Source organism: Cricetulus griseus, chromosome 6, assembly GCF_003668045.3.
Source record: "Cricetulus griseus strain 17A/GY chromosome 6, alternate assembly CriGri-PICRH-1.0, whole genome shotgun sequence".
Classification (NCBI taxonomy): Eukaryota; Metazoa; Chordata; class Mammalia; order Rodentia; family Cricetidae; genus Cricetulus; species Cricetulus griseus.
The window spans coordinates 23,342,624-23,367,928 of NC_048599.1; the positions used below are offsets into that span (position 1 = coordinate 23,342,624).

General features: G+C 43.7%; 1 protein-coding gene across 8 annotated transcripts in view; it reads right to left on the minus strand.

Annotated features, from left to right (window-relative positions):
* Window positions 1-25,305, minus strand: part of Phf20 (PHD finger protein 20) — a 102,141-nt gene that overhangs the window by 51,705 nt on the left and 25,131 nt on the right. For 4 of the 8 annotated variants that reach the window (XM_027421324.2, XM_027421322.2, XM_027421320.2 and 1 more), the window contains 2 exons: window positions 7,170-7,341; window positions 3,321-3,405 (listed from right to left, as the gene is read on the minus strand). In XM_027421324.2, the coding sequence (XP_027277125.1) occupies window positions 3,321-3,405; window positions 7,170-7,341 (257 nt within the window). Of the gene's footprint in view, window positions 1-1,263; window positions 1,367-3,320; window positions 3,406-7,169; window positions 7,342-25,305 lie in introns of those variants that run through there. The other 4 variants (XM_035446497.1, XM_035446495.1, XM_035446496.1 and 1 more) reach the window with 4 other exon arrangements.

Below are 25,305 nucleotides of genomic sequence, written 5' to 3' on the forward strand. Positions count from 1 at the left end.
GTGACTACTAAGAAAACCAACTTAGGCAGGTAGAGAAATCCAAAGTAGGAAGAAAAAGAAAGTCAAGGGCTCAGTGGCAGAGCACTATCCTCCTGTGCAGGAAGCCTTAGGTTTAAGCCCCAGCCCCCAAACCAAAGAGAAAGATGGACAAAGGGAGAGGAGGAGAGAGGGCGTGGGGGCAGGATGATGCATGCCCATAATCCCAGCATTTGGGAGGCTGAGGCTGGAGAAGTAAACAGGTTCCTGCTCTCAAAACAAAACAAGACAAACAAGCCCAGAAGTTCTAGACTAAAGCAGCATGAAGGGAAGCTCACCTACTTAAGTCTGTCAGACCCAAGAACAAAAACTAACCCCCGGAGACACCACCTAAGAATCAGTGGATTGGGGGACAGAGTTCACAGGAAAAAGTCTTCACTTCAGACTAGACACAGATCTGAGCTCCCACAAAGGCCAGCTTTCCCAGCATGCCTTGCTAGCCTCCCACTTCCAATGAATCTCAAGAACCAGTAAGGCTGGCAGCATAATATAAACAGGCCTGGACAGAAATCCCCACTAAGTCTCCTTGTCCTTCGATTATGTAAATGAGCAGGTGGAATTACTTCAGAGCTACAGAACCAATCCACCAGGTGGCCAGCCAGGCAGTGGTGGTGCACGCCTTTAGTCTCAGCACTCGGGAGGCAGAGGCAGGCGGATCTCTGTGAGTTCCAGCCCAGCCTGGTCTACAAGAGCTAGTTCCAGGACAGCCTCCAAAGCCACAGAGAAACCTGTCTCGAAAAAACAAAAATAAAGTAAATAAATAAATCCACCAGGTGGCCAATGACCACTTCAGGCAGGAGCCCGTGGCCTCAAGACTCTCCTTCCTATAATAGGAGCTCATAAGGAAACAATGGAAAGGATTTTTTACGTTTGCAATGCTCTAGCTACCCCAGGTATTTTGTTATTAGTTTGATTTGACTAGTTGTGCTGTGTTTTTCTGAGACTGGGTCTCACTGTGTAGCCCAGGCTGGCCTCTAACTCAGGATGTAACCCAAAACTGATTGCAAACTTGGGATCTTCTAGTCCAGCCTCCCAAATGTTGAATTACAGGCATGTGCCACCATGCCCAACTGTAGTTGCCCCAGCTTAAAAGCCATTTAAAACTGCTAATTAGCTATAGCCAATAACGTAGCCAATGATGTTCATTCCTTAATTACTTCAAAAAATGTTCACAGTCACCCCACACCCACACCCCCTTCTCCCCTTATTAGGATTGTCTGCACCAACCTGCTCCCGCACTATGTCCTCCAGCCCATCGTACACTGGCTTCGTTATGCCTTACTAGGGCTTCTGGTTGTTGTCATATGCCAAGCTCAGGACTCTGCAAATACTAGACGTAAACCGTCAGTTCCTAAGACTTCTGTGACCTCTATGAAGCCACCCCCTACTCTTCTAAGAGATCACTCCCCCACCACTACCACAAAGCTCCTAAAATCCTCTTCCTCGGTCTGCCCTTCCTTCCTTTCCCCTGCTGCATCTGACCCCAATCACTCTATTCCAATCCTATCCCCCATGGACTCGGCCATCTTGGGAATGAAAGATGCTCCCTGCTAACTTCAGCCACTATCTAAGAAGTGACTCATGGAACAGCCCCAAATTTTCCTCCCAGCTGCAGGGCTGAAGTTCCCCAATGGAGCACCTCCAGTGCTTCTTACTGGAGGGGAGAACATGACTTGACCAGCACTCATCACCCTATAGCTTCTCAGACCATTTATGAGTATGAAGAACACATGGCTACAAAAGTCAGTAAACCAAGAAAGGCAATCTTGAAAACAAAAATCTGTAGATCTGTAGAGGCAGAATGCATCTTGACCTAATCATGTCTGTTTTCAGGAGGACTTACAGTGGTTTAATATATGAGCTTTCCCCCAAACAAGCTGTCTGTTGATAAGATATATGTGAAAACCACTAATCAGAGATGTTATTTTGAACATGGGCATATATATGTGATATATATGTCATATATATGTATATAAATATATGTATATATAATATATATACATATATATACACATATATTTATATACATATATATATAATAATTTAGGGAAAGATGGAATTATACAAATGGACTTTTTAAAATAATTTATTTTTTACATTCCACCAAATGGACTTTATGTGAACTGGAAAATCAGTAATTGCTTAACTAGCTAAAAAGATGGAACCTCACTTTAGAGGTTTCTTTACACAATGTCAACCACTCTCAGACAAAATTTAATCATCCAAACACTTGGCAGAGTACTAATAAACAGCTAAATAACTTCATGGGATAAAAAACCAATATGGGCCAGGTATGATGTGCTTGACTTTAATCCCAGCAAAGCAGGCAGAAGCAAATAGGGATCTCTATGGATTCTAGGCCAGGCTGGTCTACAAAATGAGTTCCAGGCCAGCCAAGGCTTCATAGTAAGACTCTGTCTCAAAAACAACAACAACAACAACAACAAAAGACCAATGTGGGTTGTTGCTGGTTTTCTGTTGTTTTGATTTTAGTCTTCCTTTTTCTTGCAGTGCTTTGGATTGGTCCAGGACCCCATGCATGCTAGGCCAGTGCTCTATCAGTAGGCTATATCCTCAACCTCTTGACCTGATTGCCAGAAACATTTACTCCAGAGATCAGGGCCACAGCACAGACATCCTGCTGGAACATGCTAAGGAAAAGAAATCACATGGACCCAAAGACCTAACACTAACCTTGATCATGCCAACTACTCCCCATACCACTTCCTTACACTCAAAAAATGCATCTTTTTGGATCAAAATCCCCGCCCTGTCTTCCCACATGTTAAAAACTCTAGCAAGGCAACCACAGTCAGAGTTCTGCATACCACCACCTCAATTTACACCCTTTCAGCCACACAGCACAGTTTAAAATGTTTGTTGATGTCCATTTAATTTGTAAGCTGTTCACTAATAAATACAATAAACAATGGTATTTATTTCACCAAAATATCACAAAGTTCTAGACAGAAAGAACCCACAGACTTCTTGCCAGAGTCCACTGTGATTGGTTGAGAAAATGACTGAAATTTAGTAGCAAAGAATTAATTCCCTCCCTCTCTTTTATTTCTGATGCTGGGGATTGAACCTAGGGCAAATCCATCCTTTATATCCAGCTTTCTTTCTGTTTATAATCTCCTCCTACTGCCAGGCACATTAATTTGAAAAAAAATATTTCTAGGCAATAAATACTGATACACTATCAAATACTCATACTGTGAAATTCCCCTACAGGTGAAGTGAAAAAAAAAAAAAAAAAAAAAACTGCAACTGCAACACCTTACCATCCTTGTTCACAGCAGTGACTTTAGCTGGATAAAATCGACAGTCAGACCAGCAAGCAAGCACTTGCTCGTTTATTTGAAATTCCTATAAAAAAAAAAAGTAAATGTCCAGTTACCAACTGAATTCCATAGGGTGCACATGATAGCACAATTCATAAAAGCAGCTGGGATGAGTGTGAGTGGTCAGGGAAGGCTGGTATAGTGCTGAGAACGAGGAATCCTAGCACTAGAAGAATCAGGAGTGCGAGGCCAGCCATGGCCACACAGAAAGATTCTTTCTCAAAAATGAACAAAGGGCTGCCAGGCCTGACAACCTGAGTTCTATCCATGGGACACTCATTCTAGAACAAGGGACAACTCCTGCAAGTTGTCCTCTGACATCCAAAACCTATGTTGTGGCATAAGTGCACACATACTAAATAAATAAATGAGTAAATTTCATAAAGTAACAAATTTAAGAAAAAAAGATGGGTTAGTTAAGATGACTCAGCAGGTCAAGGCACTTACCCCCAGCCCAACAACCTAAATCCAATCCCAAGGACCCACACGCACAAAGAACCAACTCCTGAAAGATTTTCTGCGCATTTACACAAACAAATATCATCTTAATTAAAAAGCAGTAACACTTGGTTGGGGCTGGATAGATGGCTCAGCAGTTATGAGTACTTGCTGCTCTTGCAGAGGACTGGGATTTGGGTCTGAGCACCCATGTGGAAGCTCAAAGCTGTCTTAACCCTATTTCCAGGGGATCCAACACTCTCTTTTGGCCTGTTCAGGCACAAACACACACATAGTACAAACATATACATGCAGGCAAACACTCATATCAGAACATATGTTCTGATATATATTTTGTTTTGTTTTGTTTTAGTGTTTCTCTGTGGCTTTGGAGGCTGTCCTGGAACTAGCTCTTGTAGACCAAGCTGGTCTCGAACTCACAGAGATCTGCCTCCCTCTGCCTCCCGAGTGCTGGGACTAAAGGCATGTGCCACCACCACCTGGCTATTAGAATGTATTTTATGAGTGCTTATGTGAACAACCACACCACACCATACCAACAAGAGTGGATTGGAATGGACTATTGAGATACAAGATGATTCTGATAGTCATCCCAGAGAGCCAAAAGTAAGAAGGCTGAAGAGACAGTTCAGGGGTTAAGAGCATTTGCTTCAGCCAGCAGGTAGTAGCACACACCTTTAATCCGAGCACTTCAGAGGCAGAAGTAGGTAGATCGCTGTGAGTGCCAGGACAGCCAGAGCTACACAGAGAAACCCGCCTCCAAAAAAAATTTTGTTTAAAAAGTACTTTTTTTTCTTGCAGAGAGGACCTGAGTTTGGGTCCTGTGTTAGCTCACAACTATCTTTATAATTATAGTTCCAAGAAATCTGATGCCCGGTTCTGACCTACAAAAGTAACAAAAAAAAACATGCATGCAAACCCCCATGTATGTAAAGTTAAATAAATAACAACAACAACAACAAAATAACTGGGTATTCTTAAACATGCCTTAAACAGCTCGTGGGTAGCAGAAGTAGACAGATCTCTGTGAGTTCAAGGCCAGCCTGGTCTACATAATGAGTTCCAGGATCGTTAGGACTACATAGTGAGACCCTGTCTCAAACAACAAACTAAATAAACAAACAAACAAAGTAGCTAAGGCTGAGACATAAGAGTCCCTAAACCAGAGAGTTCTAGGCAAGCACAGGACAGCACCGAGACAATCTTCCCCTATCTAGTATGCCTAATAAAAGGGAATCTAAGAATCCAGGGCTAGCAGAGAACATACCTAGTTAAGGAGCTAGAAGAAATGAGGCTGCCTCACCTCCAGAGAAGCAGCATTCATGGCATTTCGTGCCGCCCACACTACTGCCAGGTCTCTGACCAAGGGGGGCACCCCTGCACCTTTCATATTTCATGCTGTTTTCTATCACACAGTGCACATTCACAATGATCTAATGGAACAACATTAAACAACCCTAAATTGGAAGGAAAAAAGCAAAACAAAAGGGCCAGCCAGAGTTCAAGGTCTTCAGTAAAGTTAAAATGGAATCCAGAATCCAGGCTGAGTCAGATCTCAAAGCAAGGGCTACCACAAACGTCTCAATGTCTATTTTAAACAAAAGTAAAGGTTTGTGTATCATTTTGAAGGAAATTAAAGCTCCAGGCACAATGATAAAATTTAGAAAAGCAAAAACAGTCCAAGGCCAAGTTATCTAGGGCTTTTAAAAGACCATATAACAAGCTCAGGATCCACATATAAAGTGACTTTAATAATTGGAGTTAGCATAGCAAATGATCTTCAAGGCTACCTTATCTAGTATACAATATTCTAGACACAGTGGGACCAGATTTCAATCATCTATTCATTATTCTACAGTCTGGTGGAGGGATATTTTTATTTATTGTTGGTTTTTTTTAGGGGGTTTTGTTTGTTTGTTTTGAGATGGGCCTTCTCCTTTTAACAGCCCTGGCTGTCCTGGAACTCCCTCTGTAGACCAGGCTAGCCTTGAACTCACAGAGATCCACCTGCCTCTGCCTCCCCAGTGCTGGGATTAAAGGTGTGCTGTCAGTTTTAAGATAGGTCTCATTATATAGTTCTGGTTGGTCGTCTGGAACCTCTGGTGTAAACCAGACTGGCCTTGAGCTGTACAAGTGTAGGGAGCCGTCCCTGCATTCTCCATTACAAGATGGCGCCTGCATCCGGCAGGCACCGAATGTAAACAAGATTATTGCGCAGGCGCTGGGTAATTTTCCATTCCTTGATCTCTGCCTATTCCGTGGCGTCATATGGCCCGATGAGCTGCAGCCAATCATGGGGTGACACGTCCGAGGCGGCGGTTGCCAGCCTTTATTAGGGGACGGGATTCTTGGCTCGGGGTCTCCGCTCTGGTAAGCTTATGCTCTCCTCTCAAGACGCATTAAAGCTTTACTGCAGAAGGATCCGAATGTCCTGTGTGGTTCTTGCCGGCGAGACTATCACGCGGGACATCTGGTGCCGAAACCCGGGAACTTGTTAACATCGCCGGCACTGCGGAGACCCCTCGGACGGGGCGGATTCAGAACTGCAGGGTGGTAAGTTCGGAGAGGTATGCTTTATTCTGACACCTTCTTTTTTGACTTTGTTTTTAATTTGTCACCACTATGGGATGGATCAGTAAAAGCCTTAATTCTAGTCTTTATTACATTGGTCTTATATTGTGCCCACCGTGGCTGGTGTTCCAGTTCTCGACCAAGCTTACCCCAGGTAGCCTCCAGCATAATGGGCTCTTCAAAACAGAGAGACCTAATTAAAAACTGTCTAGAGATTGAGGCTTGCTGTCCCACGGAATAGGCAGAGATCAAGGAATGGAAAATTACCCAGCGCCTGCGCAATAATCTTGTTTACATTCGGTGCCTGCCGGATGCAGGCGCCATCTTGTAATGGAGAATGCAGGGACGGCTCCCTACATACAAGTGTCTGGCCTCTGCCTCTCAAGTGCTGAAATAACAGTATCACTGGTTTGGTTTGGTTTGGTTTGGTTATTTGGACAGAATCTTTGACCTCTTGATCCTCCCTTCCCTGCCTTCATATCCTCAGGCCTGGGATTAGAGGTATATATCACCATTCCTGGAATGGAAGAGGTGCTGTGTGGGTTGTTTAAGACAAGTTAGCTTCTATTATATCAATTGCATCAAATCTGTGAAAACTAGACTCTTATGGACAGCACATGGCTACCATCACAGGCCAAGGCAAGGATTGCTCACCAGTAGGCACTACTTGCCCACTAAAGATCAAAGGCTAGACACAAATAAACTGCCTGCTGCTGATCAGCCTCATTCATAACAGAACTCCAGGGATTTGCTACTCACAGAAGATCCATCCTCTTCATGTAAGCCTTCTTTCCTCAGCTGTATTTTCTCTAAAGGGCGGAGATAAGGACTGTCCCAGCAAAACCACTCATCGTAACGATGATTCCAACGCTTGAAATGGATGAGAACTTTCCCTTCTTCGTAGTCAATGTCTTCAATGTGAGCCGGATACCTGAGTCAAAAAAAGGGAAATTTCCTTAATGCTTACCCAAAATATCCAAGCCTCTTTTCACAGAGCACAAAACAAAGCATTTAAGGCCTATCATTTTGTGGTTCTTTAAATTTTTGCAATTTCCTTTTAAAGGTTTGTTTGTTTATTTATTTATTTGTATGCATGTTTTGTCTGTGTGCCCCTTTGTGTATCAACTGGGTGCCTGTTGCAGCCCATGGAGGTCAAGGGAGAGTGGGGCTCCCTGGAAGTGGAGTTACAATGGTTCTGAGCCACCACCTAGGCGCTAAGGAATCAAGCACAGGTCCTCTGGAAAAGCAGCAAGTGCTCTTAACTGCTGAGCCATCTCTCCAGCACCAAAGTCCTACCATTTTGAATCCAGGCATGGGGTACTAGCCTATAATGCCAGCACTTGGGAGCTAAAGCAAAGGGATTGCTGCAAATCTGAGCCAGGCCAACTTGGGCTTCATGAAGACCCTGTCTCAAAAAGAGAAAAACAAACAAACAAAAAACTCCTAACACTTTGAGATGCTGTGTAACTAGGTCAAATAATTACAGAAGATAATAGACTTGGATTCAAGTCTCATGGGGCAAAGCTAATGCACACCTGTAACTACAGCCCCTCACAGGCTAAAGCAGGAAGAAGTGCCATGAATCCCAAGAAGTCTCATGAAACCCAGACTAGAGACCCATCTCAAAAATAAATAGATAATAAATAACAAAGGTCTTATCCAGAGCAAACAAGATGGTGAAAGCACTTGGCACCTGGGCTGACAAGCTCTATCCCCAGAACCCACACTGGAGGGAGAGAAGAAACCCGACAAGTTGTCCTCTGACCTCCACGTACATGCTGGCTCAGGCACAGACTCAGACTAAAAAAATCTCAAGAGGAGGCCAGGTGATGGTGGCGCATGCCTTTAATCCCAGCACTCGGGAGGCAGAGGCAGTGGATCGCTGTGAGTTCAATGCCAGCTTGGTCTCCAGAGCGAGTGCCAGGATAGGTTCCAAAGCTACACAGAGAAACCCTGTCTCAAAAAACCAAAAATCTCAAGAGGAGAGGCTTTCTCTGTACTTCCTGAACTTGCTCAAACTCACAGAGCTCCGCCTGCCTCTGTGCTGGGATTAAAGGCTGCCCAGCAATAGGGTGCTTTCTTAGTTGATCAACTAGTAACCTTTAAGAGCCTGAGTTCACTCATGTGAAGCTGGTTGTTGTACCAGTTAAAAGAGATGACATATACACAAGGCCTCAGCACAGAGGAGGCAAGAAGCAAAAGTGAACTTCCCAGTTCTATTAGCATGTGCCCATAGACTATAACACAGCCTCATGAGGTTAGGTTTTTGTTTAATTTGTGTGTTTGTTTGCTTTGGTTGGTTGGTTTTCTAAGACAGGGTCTCGTGTGGCCCATGTTAGTTTCAAACACTATGTAGGTAAAAATTATCTCAAACTCCTGATCCTCCTGCTTCTCTCTACCTTCCAAGTCCAGCCACTACTGTGATTGCCAGCATGGCCAGCTGTTCCTGAATATTTTTAAAAATATGATGAAGTGCTGTGCAGATAGGGAAAAGAACAAGATGATTCTGCCTGTCCTGATGAAGAAAGCCCCCGGGATGCACTGAGACACAATACACAGCACTAAGGAGGATCAGCTGTGTATGGAGTGTTTCCTTTTTATTACATTTATTAATTGTGTGTACATGTATGCCACAGCACACAGCAGGCGGTCAGAGGACAAGTTTTGGGAGTCAATTCTCTCCTTCAGTGTGTGGATTCCAGGAACAGAACTCAGGCTGTTAAGCTTGATGGCAAGTGCCTTGACCTGCTGACCCATCCCACAGGACCTATTACTTGAATGTTTGAAGTTCTTTTGTTCGTTTGGGTTTTTTGTTTTTTGTTTTTGTTTTTGTTCTTTGTTTTTTGAGACAGGGTGTTACAATGTAGCCCTGGCTGGACCTGAAGTCACAGAAATCTGTCTGCCCATGCCTCGTTGAGTGCTGGAATCCAAGGCATGTGCTATCCCACCCAGCTATTACCTTAAAAGAAAGGTGAATATGTGGGCTGGAGAGATAGCTCAGCGGTTAAGAGCACTGTTCTTCCAGAGGTCCCGAGTTCAATTCCCAGCAACCACATGGTGTCTCACAACTACCTTGAATGAGATCTGGTGCCCTCTGCTGGCATGCAGGCAGAAGACTGTATACATAATAAATAAAAATTAAAAAAAAAAAAGATGCATATGTACAAAATATATGGAGGATGCAGAAGTGTAGCCAGCTCGGCCCATGGACTCTTCCTGTCTCCATTTCACCCTTTCTAGATTGAGAATTGAGAATTGGAAAACCAAACAGCATTCCCTCGTTCCCTTCCAATAAGCAATCGAGATGACAAGAGACCCATAGTTTAGTGACCAGACCAACCACACAGCTTGGCCTTTGACCTCAGAGCACTGAGGAGTTCCAGGATGTGACTGCTGCGGCTCTTCAGTAGCAAATGTCTAGCCACTAGCTGCTATGTCAGTGTTAAAGAGTAGCTGTGTGGGTGGCAATCACTAGCTGCCAAGTGATAGCCCCACAAACCAGGACTCTAAGGATAGCCTCCTTGAGTTATAAATGTCTAACTCCCTGTGTTAAATCTTTTGGGGGCTAAAATACTCAAAGAAGCTGAACTATGGTGGCACACTCTGTACTCCTAGCACTCATGAGACAGAAGATTGAAAATTGTAGGCCAGCCTGGAGCTATATAGTCAAATACTGTCAGCCTCCCCACCACCCCACCCCAAAAAAAGCTAGTACTGTAGCATATATCTGTATCCCAGCACTGAAGTTTTGAGCAGGAGGACCACTGCGAGCTCAAGATCAATATGGGATGCAAAGCAAGACTTGGTCTGCAGAGACGCTCAGTGGGTAAGGTGCCTGCCACCAAGAAGCCTGACGCCCTGAATTCAATCCCTGAAACCCACATAACGGAAGGAGAGCCAACTCCTACAGGGTGTCCCCTGACTTCTATATGCATGCCGTATGCTCTGTGCACATACATACAAACAGAAATAAGATGTGAATATGGTGTCTTAAAGCAAGATCCTGTCTCAAAACAAAACAAAAAAAAAAGCTGGGTATGGTAGCACGAGTCTGTAATCTAGTACCCTGGAGATAGATTAAAAAAAAAGTTCAAGGTCCCCCTCAACCACATACTTGGAAACCAGCGGAGACTCTGATAGGAGCTGGAGTTGTCTGCTGCCATGTGGATGCAGGTCCTGTGGAAAAGCAATCAGTCTCTTGACTCCTAAGCCATCTCTCCAACCACAATTTAAAATTTTTGTCTTTTTGTTTTTTTGTTTTTTGAGACAGTGATCACTATGTAGACTAGGTGGTCTAGAATGAGCTATGTAGACCAGGCTGGCCTCAAACTCATAGAGAAGGTATTTTTGTTGTTGTTTTGTTCTATTGCCAGGCTGGCCTTTAACTTGCAGTCTGCCTCCCAAGTGTTAGAATTATGAGAAAAGTGTATTGTGCTGGGGTATTCCAACGGTTTGTAGACCAAAAGACAACTCTCCAGAAGTTGTTGCCAAGGGACAGTTTCCTAAAAGTGGTCTGTCTTCTCTATTTCTCTAACATGGCAGAACTGGGGCTAGAAAAACAGTTCAGCAGATAAGAACACTTACTGCTCTTGTAGAAGACCACACATGGATCTAACACACCCCTTCTGACCTTGCAGACTCCTCCATGGGCTTAAAGCAGATAAAACACATACACTCAGGCACACACATATCCATAAAAAAAATAAAATACAGCTGGGAAGTAGTGGCACAGACCTTTAATCCCAGCACTTGGGAGCCAGAGGCTGGTAGATCTGAGTTTGAGGCCAGCCTGGTCTACAGAGCGAGTTCCATGATAGCCAGGGATACACAGACAGAAACCTTGTCTTGAGAAAAACCAAAAGTTAAATAAATTAAGTAAGTAATTTTAAGTTAAAAATAAGTGACAGGAGGCAAGTCACTCCTGGGTGAGGGAACCTATCTGTGTGTCGGGGAAATACGAAGCAGTAATGACAGTCTTAGATACTGACCCAGTAGGGCTTAATATTAGACTGACCTGGTAGAACTTACAAGATGACAATTGCTACCTGCCTTGGGGACAGCTTAGCGTCATCAGTCACAGGGCCTCATTAAGTGCCTCTGATATAGCCAGTCAACTACAGGCCCGAAACTGAGCATATACATGTGTGCTCTAATACCACCACCCTAGAAGCTTTCATCCACCCTAGAAGCTTTCCGACTATTAGGTTGAGCTCCAGACTAGTGATAGCAACTACTTTTACCAAATAATTTCATCTGGCTCAGTCTGAACATCTGGACAGCTATAAGGCAAGCTAGAGAGGATAGGAGGAAGTTAGCAGGTGAGTTTTGAGTGTTCCATTCACAGGCAGGAAAAGGAAGATGGAATTCCCAGCCTCAAAATGTAATTAAGAGCCACTGAGGCACCTTTGTAAACAGACACTAGCTAGAACTCACACTTACTTGTTTTCTTTTCAGTTTTTCATTTCATGTGTATGGGTGCTTTGCCTGCACGTGTATGTCTGTGAACCACATGCATTCAGTGCCCTTGAATGTCAGAAAACAGAGCTGGATGCCCTAAAACTGGAGTTACAGATTGTTGTGAGCCGGGACCTCTGGAAGAACAGTGCTCTTAACAACTGAGACATCTCTCCATGCCCCCCACTCCCTTTTTTGAGACAGAGTCTCACTATGTAACTCTGGCTAGCTTGGAACTCAAAATAAACCTGTGTCTACAGACAGAAATACCAGAAACAGTAAACTTCCAACAACAGAAGACTCTGTAACTGGAGTAGGATCCAGAGAAGCAAAAGGCAGGGAAGAGGAAGTTTGAGGAAGAGAAGAAACCAGGACACCTCTCGAGGAGGAGATGCTTGCTCTCTACTCTGAAAGATGGCAAGATTTTCCATGTGGCCACGAGGGCTGTGGAAGCTGGGCACTGTGGCACACATCTGGAATCTCAGCGCGCAGAAGGCAGAGGCAGCTAAATCGGGAATTTATGCCTATCTGAAGTTACATGATGAGTTAAGGCTAGCCTGGGCTAGAGAACCTATCTCAAGGAAGAAATAAGTTAAAAAATAAATAAATAAACAGGAGTAGAGCTGAGGAGCATAGAATGCAGTCCGGCTAATTAGACAGGGCTGAGGGAAGAAGGCAACAAGGAAATCCAGGAAGCAGCAAATAACTCTGCCTCTAGAGCACTGGTTCTCAACCTCCCTAAACTGTGACCCTTTAGTACAGGTCCTCATGTTGTGGCGACCCCTGCCATGAAATTAGTTTTGCTGCAACTTCATCTGTAATTTTGCTATTGTTTTGAATTGTAATGTGAATATCTGATATGCAGGATATCTGATATTCGACCCCTGTGAATGGGTTGTTCAACAGAGTCTCATAGCGGTTGCAATTCACATGTTGAGAATTGCTGCTCTAGAACCTTCCGGATGGGCTGCTAGGCCCTAAATCAGTGCTTTCCAAACACAGTCCTGGGCCAGTGAGATGGTGGCCAGTAGGTAAAGGCACCTATCACCACATCTGACAACCTGAGCTGGATCACAGGGTGGAAGGATAGAGTGGACTCCAGCAAGTTGTCCTCTGACCTCCAGGCACTCACAAATAGTGTTTTATAAAAGCAGTCCCTGGCCCAGGGGATGCTGGCCTGTAAGGTCTCCTTAAAAAGTCTCCAGAGAGCACTAGGCTACAAGGTCTCCAGAGGGTTCACTGTGCTCTACGAAATCTGGACCATCTTTATCAGGACTTCCTAACTGGGTCCCAGAAATGGATGACAAGAAAAGACTGATGGTCTGACACAATGGCTAACACCTGTAATCCCAGCGCTCATGAAGCTAAGCAATAAGACTGATACATCTTAGCCCAGCCCCGGCTTTGTGATTAGAAGTAGGGGGAGGGAGGAGGAGGATGAGAAAGGGAAGGGGAGAATGAAAAAGATAAAGAGAGAAAAACAGAAAAACGACATAAAAAGTTCAAGATGCCAGATCAGCACCATGTAATCAAGTACTACTAAAACAACTGTTTGCAAGTAACCCCCAGGTGTAATCTCTTTCCAACAGTCATTGCAATGACTTTAAAATGTCTGCAAGCGTAAGATAGTCAAAACTTTGTTTTTAACCATTACCTTCAATGTAATTTTTAAAGCATGAAGAAGCTCCCTTCTGTGAGATCCAAAGACTTGGCAAACATGCACAGCAGAGCACACTCATCTTAAAGAACACTAAAAAGGTGAAAACAGCTGCAGGTATTAACCCCACTTTTTTTTTTTTTTTTTTTTTTCGGTTTTTTGAGACAGGGTTTCTCGGTGGCTTTGGAGGCTATCCTGGAATTAGCTCTTGTTTGTAGACCAGGCTGGTCTGGAACTCACAGCGATCCTCCTGCCTCTGCCTCCCGAGTGCTGGGATTAAAGGCGTGCACCACCAGCACCTGGCCATTAACCCCACTTCTAAGAAATAATGAAATCCTTGGATAGTAGGAGTCAGGCTTAGTAAAAGTCCACCATCATTTATAGTTTAATTCCTCTACTTAGGACCAAAGCAGAAAAATTAATCTAACAACTCAACTACCATTCCCAACAGGATCCCCAGTCCCCAAACACCTTCTTCATACAAAGTTGGTTTTCCTTCCCACTAGTCCTTAAGTTATCTCCCTACCTGTACAACTATTCTCATATTCTCTCTCTCTCTCTCTCTCTCTCTCTCTCTCTCTCTCTCTCTCTCTCTCTCTCCCCATATGTCTGTATATGAGAGAATATAAGCTTTCTTCAAAGAAAGCATGATAAGACATCCTCTGATATTAAATATATGCAAGTGGATTTTGATTGAGAATGGCCCAAGGCAGACCCTGGTTGCGGATGCTCCAGAGGCAGGAAAGTAACCTGAACACAATGTCAGACAGAAAGGAACAGCCAGCTCCCAGATACCACTCAAGCCAAGGTGCCCATTCCCACGAGTTCTTCCAGTTCTGAGCTGAGCCAGTGTTCAGAACAGATTGGAGATGACTCATCAAGGCCATGCACAGACACAAAGAGCACAGCAGTCCTCGAACACACCAACGTCTTCACTACCTCAGATCTCACATCAGAGGAAACCAGGGCCATGACAACGGTGCACATTCCTGCCTTCAAAGGGTGGAGTCTCATTATCCAATGCTTGGATGTGGCAGAAGAAATAGTGTGGGACTTCCAAAGCTGGCTCATACAAAAGTTCCTGTTGGTGCTGGATAAACACTGAAGGTTTTTCAGAGGACCCAGGTTCAATTCCCAGCACCCACTCAGCAGCTCACAACCATCTGTAACTCCAGCTCCAGGGGATGTGATGGCCTCTGTGGGCCCCAGACACACAGGTGACATGGTACACAAACATACATGTAGGCAAAACAACCACTCATTATAAAATAAATAAATAAAAGGTCCTGTATGTTTGCTGTATGTCTATTTACAGCTGAGATAATTCCCATCTCACATTAGGTGCCTTACACTGCCTAGTTCTAAACATATTTTTCACCATAAAATAAATAAATATTACATAATTACAAACTTAAAATGCTCAAAATAGTAACCTGGGCTGGTGAGATGGCTCAGTCAGTAAAGACACATGAGGCCAAGCCCAACAACCTGAGTTAACCCCTAAAACCCAAGTATTGGAAGGAATATAATCAACTTATTTACTTGGGGTTTTTTTGGGGGGAGGATGTTATTGGGAGGGCGGGTCTTGTTGTGTGGCCCTAACTGGCCTGGAACTCATCAGGCTGGTCTCCTGCCTCTGCCCCCTAAGGGCTGAGATTACAGGCTACACCCAACATACTGTATGTATTTTAGTATACACAGTACTGTTGCTTTTGCCTATGTGCTCTTGGGCTCCCATCAGGGGAAGTGTGAGAACAACCAGGTGCTACGCTGTGAAAACATTGTAAATTCCTATGCAAAGGTCTATCTATATAAAGGCGAGGGATCAACATGCCCCTCAAGAACCCACACCAAAATCCCAGCTCTATGAATAAGACACTTTGAACTGCAAGCCTGAATCAAAATCTTCCAGTTAGCTGCTCCTGAATTCTGACCCACAGAAACTTGGAGGATAATAAACGTTTATCCTTGTTTCAAACCTCAAACCACTAAACTCTAAGAAAACTTGTTACAATACAATGAAAAACTAACAAAGTAGTATTTGCAGGACTCTTGTGGTTTTCTAAAAGGAGACTGTAGGTTAGAGACTCCAGGCCTGGGATTTTCGAGTTAGAGAAATACTTCTGAAAGCTACTGGATAAACTAACATACCTAGGCTCACCAAGGAAAGGAGAGGACAGGAGGGACCCAAAGCTCCTGCCAAGTACTGGGAAAGGCTGACCCCCAGGCATGTCCAGAGGGTCAGAAGCAGCCAGGTCTAATGCAGGGATACAATGTTGACTTGTTCATACTATAGGCCCTGAAGCCCCAGGAAGGCTGACTCCATGCCCAGGCTTGCCCTTCAGAATAAATCAAAATACCTACTACCACAAGCTTCCTGCTCACATAAGATTAACTGCCATTGCTGGCCCGACCTCCACTCCATGGACTAGAAACGAAAACAAAAGCAGCAAGGCTTTTGAGTGAAGGAAGAAACCCGATAGGGGAGAAATTTCCTTCTGAATGCCTACTCCAGGGATGTGGCCCAGTGAGCATGTGTTAGCCTGTGCAACACCTTGCACACCAACCCCAGTGCTGCCAAGACAAAAAAACGAAAATATTGGGACCGACTTTAACTGGCCAACAGTCACCAGTTTGTAATTCCTGGAGTAAACAGGACTCACGAACTACTAATGTGTAAACTGAGGTGGTGGCTCGTACTTATAATCCTAGCACTAGAGAGTCTGAAACAGAAAGACTGCCCAGATTTGAGGCAAGCCTGGACTACAGAGCAAGTGAAACTCTATTTCAAAATCAAACAAGGGCTCTCAAGATGACTATGACTTAACAGACAGAGGCTGTTCTTACCACTTAGCATGACACCTGAGTAACATCCCTGGGAACCACATAGTAGAAGGAGAAAAATGACACTTGCAAGTTGTTCTTTACAAACACACAAACTAATCTTTTGTTGTTGTTTTTATTTTTTTGTTTTTCTTAATAATTTATTTATTCTTACTTTATATACATTGGTGTTTTGCCTGCATATATGTCTGTGTGAGGGTGTCAGATTTTGGACTTACAGACAGTTGTTAGCTGGCATGTGGGTGCTGGGATTTGAGCCCAAGTCCTCTGGAAGAGCAAGCATTCAGTGCTCTTAACCACTGAGCCATCTCTCCAGGCCCATTTTTTGTTTTTCGAGACAGGGTTTCTCTGTTAACAGTCCTGGCTGCCCTAGAACTCTTTGTAGACCTGGCCTCAAATGCAAAGAGATTCACCTGCCTCTGCCTCTGCCTCTTAAGTGCTGGGATTAAAGGTGTAATTTTTTCATTTAATAATAATAATGATGATGATAGTAATAATAATACAACTGGGTGGGGGCTGGAGAGATGGCACAGAGGTTAAGAGAATGGGCTGCTTTTCCAGAGGTCCTGAGTTCAATTCCTGGCAACCACGTGGTGGCTCACAACCATCTATAATGAGATCTTGTGCCCTCTTCTGGCCTGCAGGCATACATGCATGCATAACACTATATACACAATAAATAAATCATTTTATAAAAAATACAACCAGGTGTGGTGGTGAATGCCTTTAATTCCAGCACTTGGGAGGTAGAGTTCAAGGCCAGCCTGGTTTTAGAGTAAGTCCTGGGCCAGCCAACACTATAGTGAGACTTTCTCTAAAACACTCCTGTGCATGGCTTGTTACAAGGTTTACAAAGGACCCTTATATAAGGAATCTCACGTGATTTTTACCACAATCCTATGAGGACTTAAGAATCACTACCATCACTACATCCATTTTACACCTAAAGAAAAAAAAACTCAGTGACTAACAAGAGTACATCCATGATCAGCATCTGACTCCTGCAACTCCAAACCCATCAAGAGACCTCTGCTCTTGACATGAACTCCATGTGTACACCGGAGAAGTGATACCATAGACATCTGTCCTCTTGTTTTTCAAGACATGGTTTCTCTGTGTATCTTTGGCTGTCCTGAACTCACTCTATAGGCCAGGCTGGCCTTGAACTCACAGAGATCCGCCTGTCTCCGCCTCCTGAGTACTAGGATTGAAGGTGTGTGCCACCACTGCCCAGCCGGTCTGTTTTTTAGCTATCCAGTAGCGACATGCTCATAGTGGGCCTCTTCTCGTAGCTATTTAGTAGTCTATCTAGTGGCTACCCCAGCATTTGCCTCATTTTTTTGCCCTGGGTTTGGGTCTTCAGGCTGCTTCTAGATTGTTCCTTATATAAATAGTCTTTCTGCAAACATATAGCAACTCACTATACTTCAGGAATCAGACCATGCCTCTATTGCTGGCTCACAGCACACTGAAGAAGCCAGGATTTATATGCACAAAAGCGACACTCCAAGCCATCAGCAACTTTTGCTGGAGAGAGGCTGGGGATGGAAGATATATTTGGCAAAAAGAAAGAGCTAGCTACTAAACTTTGAGAAAAAATTCTACTGGTTTCAGTGCCAGCCTCCCTTACTCCTTCCTTTCCCACCTCTGCTAATCAACACTTGATAGTTTCAGTTCAGGAAGGGTCTTGATCTTGAGTCCATCTTTCTACTCTATCCTACTCCATTCATCAACAATACTCAGTATAATGAATACAGCAAGCCCTGAGGCCCTGAATCAGTACCAGGCAGAGGATTGAGCTAGCACCACTCAGTAAATACTTAGAAACTAAGCAGAGAGCCAGGTGGTGGTGGCACACACCTTTAATCCCAGCACTCGGGAGGCAGAGGCAGGCGGATCTCTGTGAGTTCAAGGCCATCCTGGTCTACTAGTGAGTTCCAGGACAGCCAGGCTGCACAGAGAAACCCTGTCTTAAGAAAGAAAAAGAGAGACAGACAGACAGAAAGAGAGACAGAGAGGCTGAACAGTGTAATTTCCCTGCTCCTACCAGGGACCCTAGTACATCTCTTTTCTGCTTAACCCTTCCCCTCTAGCCCCTTGTCCCACCATCCCTGCTTAGTTTTTTCTACACTCTCACAATAGAATACTGCTGGTGTCCTTCTGCCACCTTCAGCTCTCACTCTCATGCCCTGGAAACCACCTCTTCCTCTCACTTCCTGGTCCTTCTCCTTCCCTCATAACAGCCTTGTGATCCTGGTTATGTCAGACTCTCCATGTCCTGAACTCTTGCAATGAGGATTCTGAACATAGCCAGGAAAAAAAAAACACTTAATAAGCTGTTGATGCCTCCAGGACTCACTTGAAATGCAGGGCTGCAAACAAGGCTTCCTTCTGGGGAGGGAGGAGCTATGCAACTCAGTGAGGGGACAAGCCGTTTTGCCTCAGATTAAGATGTGTGTACTCTAGCCAGGCGTTGGTGGCGCAAACCTTTAGTCCCAGCACTCAGGAGTCAGAGGCAGGGGAATCTCTGTGAGTTCGAGGCCAGCCTGGTCTCCAGAGCAAGTGCGAGGACAGGCTCCAAAGCCACAGAGAAACCCTGTCTCGGAGAAAAAAAGAAAAAAGAAAAACAAAAGAGATGTGTGTACTCCAATAAATGATGCCTCAATCCAGTCTTTTGTAAATAACGCCCCTGTTGGATCATCTTGGTGTGCATATATAGCCCAAGCTACCTCAAACTCACAACCCTCCTTCTTCAGCCTCCCAAGCACCGTGACTACAGGTGGACACTTGGCTCAATAAAGACTTTTAATGTAACATACAGAACCGCACCAGAATGCTCAGGGAGGAAAAATGTTTGCTGCCAAGGTTGACCTGAGTTCAGTTCTCACATACCCATATAGTAGAAGGAGAGAACTGCTTCCCGGAAGTTTTCCTCTGACCTCCAAGCAAACACAAAAAGAAAAAAACTTAAGAGCCAAGAATGGTGGCACATGCCTGCAACTCAACACTTGAGAAGTGAGGACAGGAGGATCAGGAGTTTAAGGCCATCCTCTGCTACCAAGCCTATTCACGGCTAGCCTAAGCTACATCAGACTGTCAAAAGACAAATGGAGAGTTGTGGGATATTCCTTTACACTGTGTGAATATATGTCATTAAGATTGGTTTAGTCAACAAGCTGACTGGCCAATAACTGAACAGGATAGAGTTAAGCTGATAGCAAAACTGACAATGCTGGGAGGAAGAAGGGCAGAGTAGAGAGTCACCAGCTGAAGCAGAGAAAACCAGGATAGACAGGCTGTACTGAGAAAAGATACCAAGCCACATGGCAAGGCACAGATAAGAAACATGGGTTAAATTAAATGTAAGAGTTAGCTAGTAACAAGACTGAGCTATTGGCAGATCATTTACAATTAAGTTTCTGTGTGATTAATTGGGAGCAGCCACCAGCACAGGAAAACTCTGCCCACAAAAGGAGCCCAATGTGAGGAAAGAATTTCCACATGAGACCTGACAAAGCTTAAAAATGGATTCTAAACACACAAAAACAGAGTCAAACTCAGCTTCTTGGAAACCACTTTTGTTGTTTTTTGTTTTGTTTTTTTAGATAGGGTTTCTCTGTATAGCTTTGGGGCTTATCCTGGCACTCGCTCTGTAAACCAGGCTGGCCTCAAACTCACAGAGATCCCCCTGCCTCAGCCTCTTAAATACTAGAATTATAAGTGTGCACCACTGTGGCCAGCTGAGACCACCTGTATTCAAATCCCAAATTCAAGCAGAGCATGATAACTCATACCTACAATCCCAGCACTTGGGAAAAAGGCAGGAAGGTCAGGAGGCATCCTTTGCTACATGGTTAAATTCAAGACTACCCTGAGTTACATGAACCCTCAATACAAATAATTAAGAAATAGATCACCGGGTAGTGGTGGCACATGTTTTTAATCCCAGCACCGGGGAGGCAGAGGCCAGCAGATCTCTGTGAGTTTGAGGCTAGCATAGTATACAAAGCGAGTTCCAGGTCAGCCAGGGGTGTTACACAGAGAAACCCTATCTCCGAAAGAAAGAAAGAAAGAAAGAAAGAAAGAAAGAAAGAAAGAAAGAAAGAAAGAAAGAAAGAAAGAAAGAAAGGAAAATCACAAAAAGAAAAAATCCCAAACTTACCACTTACTAATTATAACTTCATACAACTTAGTCACCTGATTTGTGCCTGTTACCCATATATAAAATGGGCATACTTAAAAGTAGGTAACTCAGAATACTGTGAGGTGTTGAATGTAAAGCTTTTAGAATTTGCTTGGCACAGAGTAAATCACTGAATAAATGTGAGCAATTGGCAAAGACAGGAATCATAAGAACATATGACTAACAATGCTTTGCCATTAAGGCCAACACCAAATCCTCAAGCATCTCTGAATTTCATCAGGGATCTGTGCATTTTGTCTTCTATCCACACACCCAGTGTAGTGCCATCTGATATACGTTTGTGGAAAACTCAGAAAAGAAGGTACTCCTTCCTTGGAGCCCCTCCCACTCTTGAGAGATCTTCCTCACTTTTCCACAATAAAACTATGCTCATTCTGCTCTCATACACACACACAGGCAAACAGAAATACACAAAATTCTTAGAAAAGGAAGGTTACTTTAAAATAATAAATAAATAAAACACTATAAGAACTGAAGAGAAGGGGCTGGAGAGATGGCTCAGGTTAAGAGCACTGACTGGTCTTCCAGAGGACCTGGGTTCAATTCCCAGCACCCACATGGTAGCTTCCAACAGTCTGTAACTCCAATTCCAGGGGATGTGATACCTTCACACCGATGCACATAAAATTAAATTAAATAAATTATCTTAAAAAAAAAAAAAGAACTGAAGATAAGCCTGCCATGGTCAAGTCATACAGAAGCATAGACTTGGGTGCTTTCAAGATTCAGCTTCTCCCTTACCTACCACCAGGGCTAAAGAGGGGACATTGCTACTGGATGTGTGGATTCACAAAGCTGCTAACCTTTGGACAAGCACCCAGTCCATCTTTGTGTGCTTTCACCCATCTGTATAGGCCTACTTTATGTAAGTGTAGGAGGGTCCTTTGTTCTGAACACCAAATAACCTAATTAGGGTTGATGGCAAGAAGGAACTAAGGAATGGGCAAACTTGTGCAAAAACGTGAAGGGGTTGGTTGCAGCTCTGTGTGGTTAAGGACTGTGGCATAGAATCAAAGGGAGGATGTCACTGAAGAACTTCAAATGCAAGCAGTGAACAATAAATAAAAATATTAGTGCATCTTAAAAAATGAAGGAAGAAAAGAAAGGTGGGGGAAGATGGAAAGATGGCTTGGTGGTAAGGAACACATGCTGCTCTTGCAGAAAGCTAGAATTTGGTTCCCAACACCAGGTTTAGCAGCTCATAACCATCTGTATACAACTCCAGCTCCAGGGGATCCAATGTTTCTCCTCAGACACCTGCACTTAACATGAACACATATTCACATAATTATTTTTAAAAAGCATACACAATAAAAATGAAGAGAAGGCAGGCATGCTAGCATACATCCATAATAGCAAGCCTTCGGATATTAAAAGGACTGCAATGTTTGTTTGTTTGTTTGTTTGTTTGTTTTACAATGCAGGGTCTCTCTGTGTAGCTCTGGTTGTCCTGGAACTCACTCTGTATAGATCAGGTTAGCCTCAAACTCACAGAGATCTGCCTGCCTCTGCATCCTGAGTGCTGGGATTAAAGGCGTGCGCCACCACAGCCCGGCACTAAAAAAACCTTTTTTTAAAAAAGGAGGTATAAACCACACACCAAAATATGATCAGTGGAAAGAATCCTAATAAAAGGAGAAAGCAGGGGTTGGAGAGATAGATCAACGGTTAAGAGCATTAGGAGCTCCCCCAGATTTCCAGAACCCACATGTAGCTCATAACTTTCTGTAACTCCAGTTCCAAAAGATCTGACACCTTCTTCAGGCCTCTGTGGGTGGCAGACACAGATACACATGTAGGGGAAAAGCAGCCATAAACATAAAATTTTAGAAAATTAAAATAAAGGAAAGAAGGAAAAGAAACCAAATGGTAGACAAGATAGCTCAATGGATATAAGTGCTTGCCATAACCAACTTAAACATTTGAGTTTGATCCCTGGAGCCTATATAAAAATGCCAAATGTAGTAGGACAGACATAACTGTAATTCCAGCATTCTGTGGTGAGGTGGGAAGTTGAGAAAAAACTTCCCATAAGCTCTTGGGCCAGCTAGCCTGGAGCATGCAGAATGTTGGAAACAAGAAAGTCCCTGTTCTAACATGGTGAGAGTAGAGAACAGACTACTCAAAGTCATCAGTAATCTGACCTCCATATGCATGCTCTAACACTGTGTATTCAAGAGCACTCTCTCTCTCTCTCTCTCTCTCTCTCTCTCTCTCTCTCTCTCTCTCTCTCTCTCTCTCTCTCACACACACACACACACACACACACACACCCTAAATAAAGAAACCAAAAATAAAGTGATTGCAAAATCAGATTTTTTAATTCTTTGTAAATGAAACAAACTATGAGCACTTAACTAGAAAACAGTAGGGAGACTGTGGCAGAAGGATCCAGAAGGCACCAGACAGAGAGCTACCTCACTGTGCTCAGTGTGAGAACAGGGAAGGCCAGCCTGCTGCTGGGACAGATGGTGCACGGCTGACAGCTGACAGGAAGAAGGTGGAAGCATCAAGCAGAGCAAGCATTTTCTATTTCATCCACCCAGCATCTTGACTAGGAAATCAAACGAAGCCCATCACCTTAGCCAGTTTTTCTGCACAAGTCTGGGAGTGAGCCGGGTAGACAGAATTACGCTCTACAGAGAGACATTTGCCCAAAAGCCGCAGCTCCAAAATTAGAATCCCTTTGGTTTAAGTTCTGTTTTTTGAGACAGGGACTTGTTAGCTGGCCTGGAAATTACTATATCACCCAAGCTGGCCTTGAACTTTTGACAATCTTCCTGCCTCAGCCTCCCAATGCAGGGGTAACAGGAGTAACCACCACATCCAGCTTAACATCTGTGTTGTTCTCTTTGCAGGGCAGGCCTCTGAACCCCGGCTTCTTGCATGACAGGCAAGTGTCCTGTCACTAAGCTACACCTCTGCCCACCAGCTGTTTGGGCATGCTTTCTTTTGTTTGACAAACTCCAAGCCAGATGTTGTGATGCACTCCTTCAATCCCAGCACTTTGGAGGCAGAGACAAAAGGATCTCAACAAATGTGAGGCCAGCTCCCCTCCTGACCCCAAAGAAGTAAAAATACCAATAGTATTACTTCTTTAGGACCTTAAATTGTGAAAAGAAATCTCTCCTGGGTGATTTACAAATAAATCTATGAGGCCCTCAGAGCACCACTGTCAAACAGAACTAAGTGAGTCTAAGACTCAAGAGTAAGAATTTTGTGTCTTTAAAATCATTTTATCGAGCCCATTCCTTATGGAGGGACACTATTGTAGCCCAGATACAGCAAGGAGGGCCTAGGCCCTCCTCCAAACGATATGACAGACTTTGAAGGTCCCTGGGGAGGAGTTGGGGGAGGTTGGGGAGGTTGGTGAAGAACTTGGGAGGATGGGAAGGCAAGAGAATGGGGGGATGGATATGTAAATATGAGTGGTAATTAAAGAATTTAAATAAAAAATACAAAAAAATCATTTTATCTCTGAACCTCAATTCCAAATAAACCTTTATTCTATTTATGTCTTTATTTTAGAGCTAGAAATTGAAACCAGAGCCTGGATGTTGTAAGTATGTGCTCTACCACTGGGCTATATACCTCCCATGCACAGATGAGCATTTCTATAGAGAGCTAAATGAGACAGTCCAGGTAAAAACCACTGGGGACAACAAGCCTCATACTTGTCAAAGCAAACCTGCAAACATGTTAGTTGTCATTGCTGTTTGTCTAACAAGCAGCATTCTAAGATGAGGGAGACCCAGGCCTCTGCATAAGCAACATAGCAAAAACTAATAACATAAAACACCCATCTACACTCCTGCTTTGTGTATTAAAATATGACTAAGTTGGGCTGTGGTGGCATGCACCTTTAATCCCAGCACTTGGGAAGCAGAGACAGGCAAATCTCTGAGTTCAAGATCAGCCTGGTCTACAGAATGAGTTCCAGGACACAGAAGAAAAAGAAAAATATAATTAACTTGTTATTTTTTATGCTTCCCATTTTTTCCTTACTATGCAAATAGTAGCATATCCAGAAAATAGGCAAGAGGAATCCACTTGGAAGCATGGTTTGCCTTTAGAGTCCGACTAACAGTTTCAAGTCCCAGCTCTACCATTTCTTTCACTCTGTAATATGGGAAAGAAATTTTTACCTCTGTGATTCTTGTTTATTCCCTCATTCATTTTTAAGATCTATTTTTATTTATGTGTATGCATATGTGTTTGTACAAGTATATGTCACTTAGGTGCAGGGATGCACAGAGGCTAGAAAAGGGTAGGGTCCCCTTGAACTGAGTTACAAGCAGTTGTGAGCCACTCAGTTTGGGAACCAAACTCAGATCCTCAGGAAAAGCAGCAAGTACTAGTACCCACTGTGCCACTTCTCCAGCCCCCTTACCTCATTTCTAGGGGCTAGTGAGGTGGCACAGTGGGCTAAGAACACTTGGTGTGAAGCCTGAGACCTGAGCTGGGTCCCCAGGACAGACATGGCAGGAGAGAAATAACCCTGTGAGTTGTCTTCTTACCTCCACACGTGTACTGAGGCACACCTTCAAATATGCACACATGTGCACAACACACACACATAAATCAAAACAACAAACAATCCCTTAGCTTGCTAGGAAATTTATTATAAATAGGCTATCTAATTCTGCAATATTAGGAAAAGTATGAATTGGGGGATGGCTCAATAATAGGGCATTTTCTAGCATGTATGAGACCCTCCATCCAGCATTGAAGAAAAT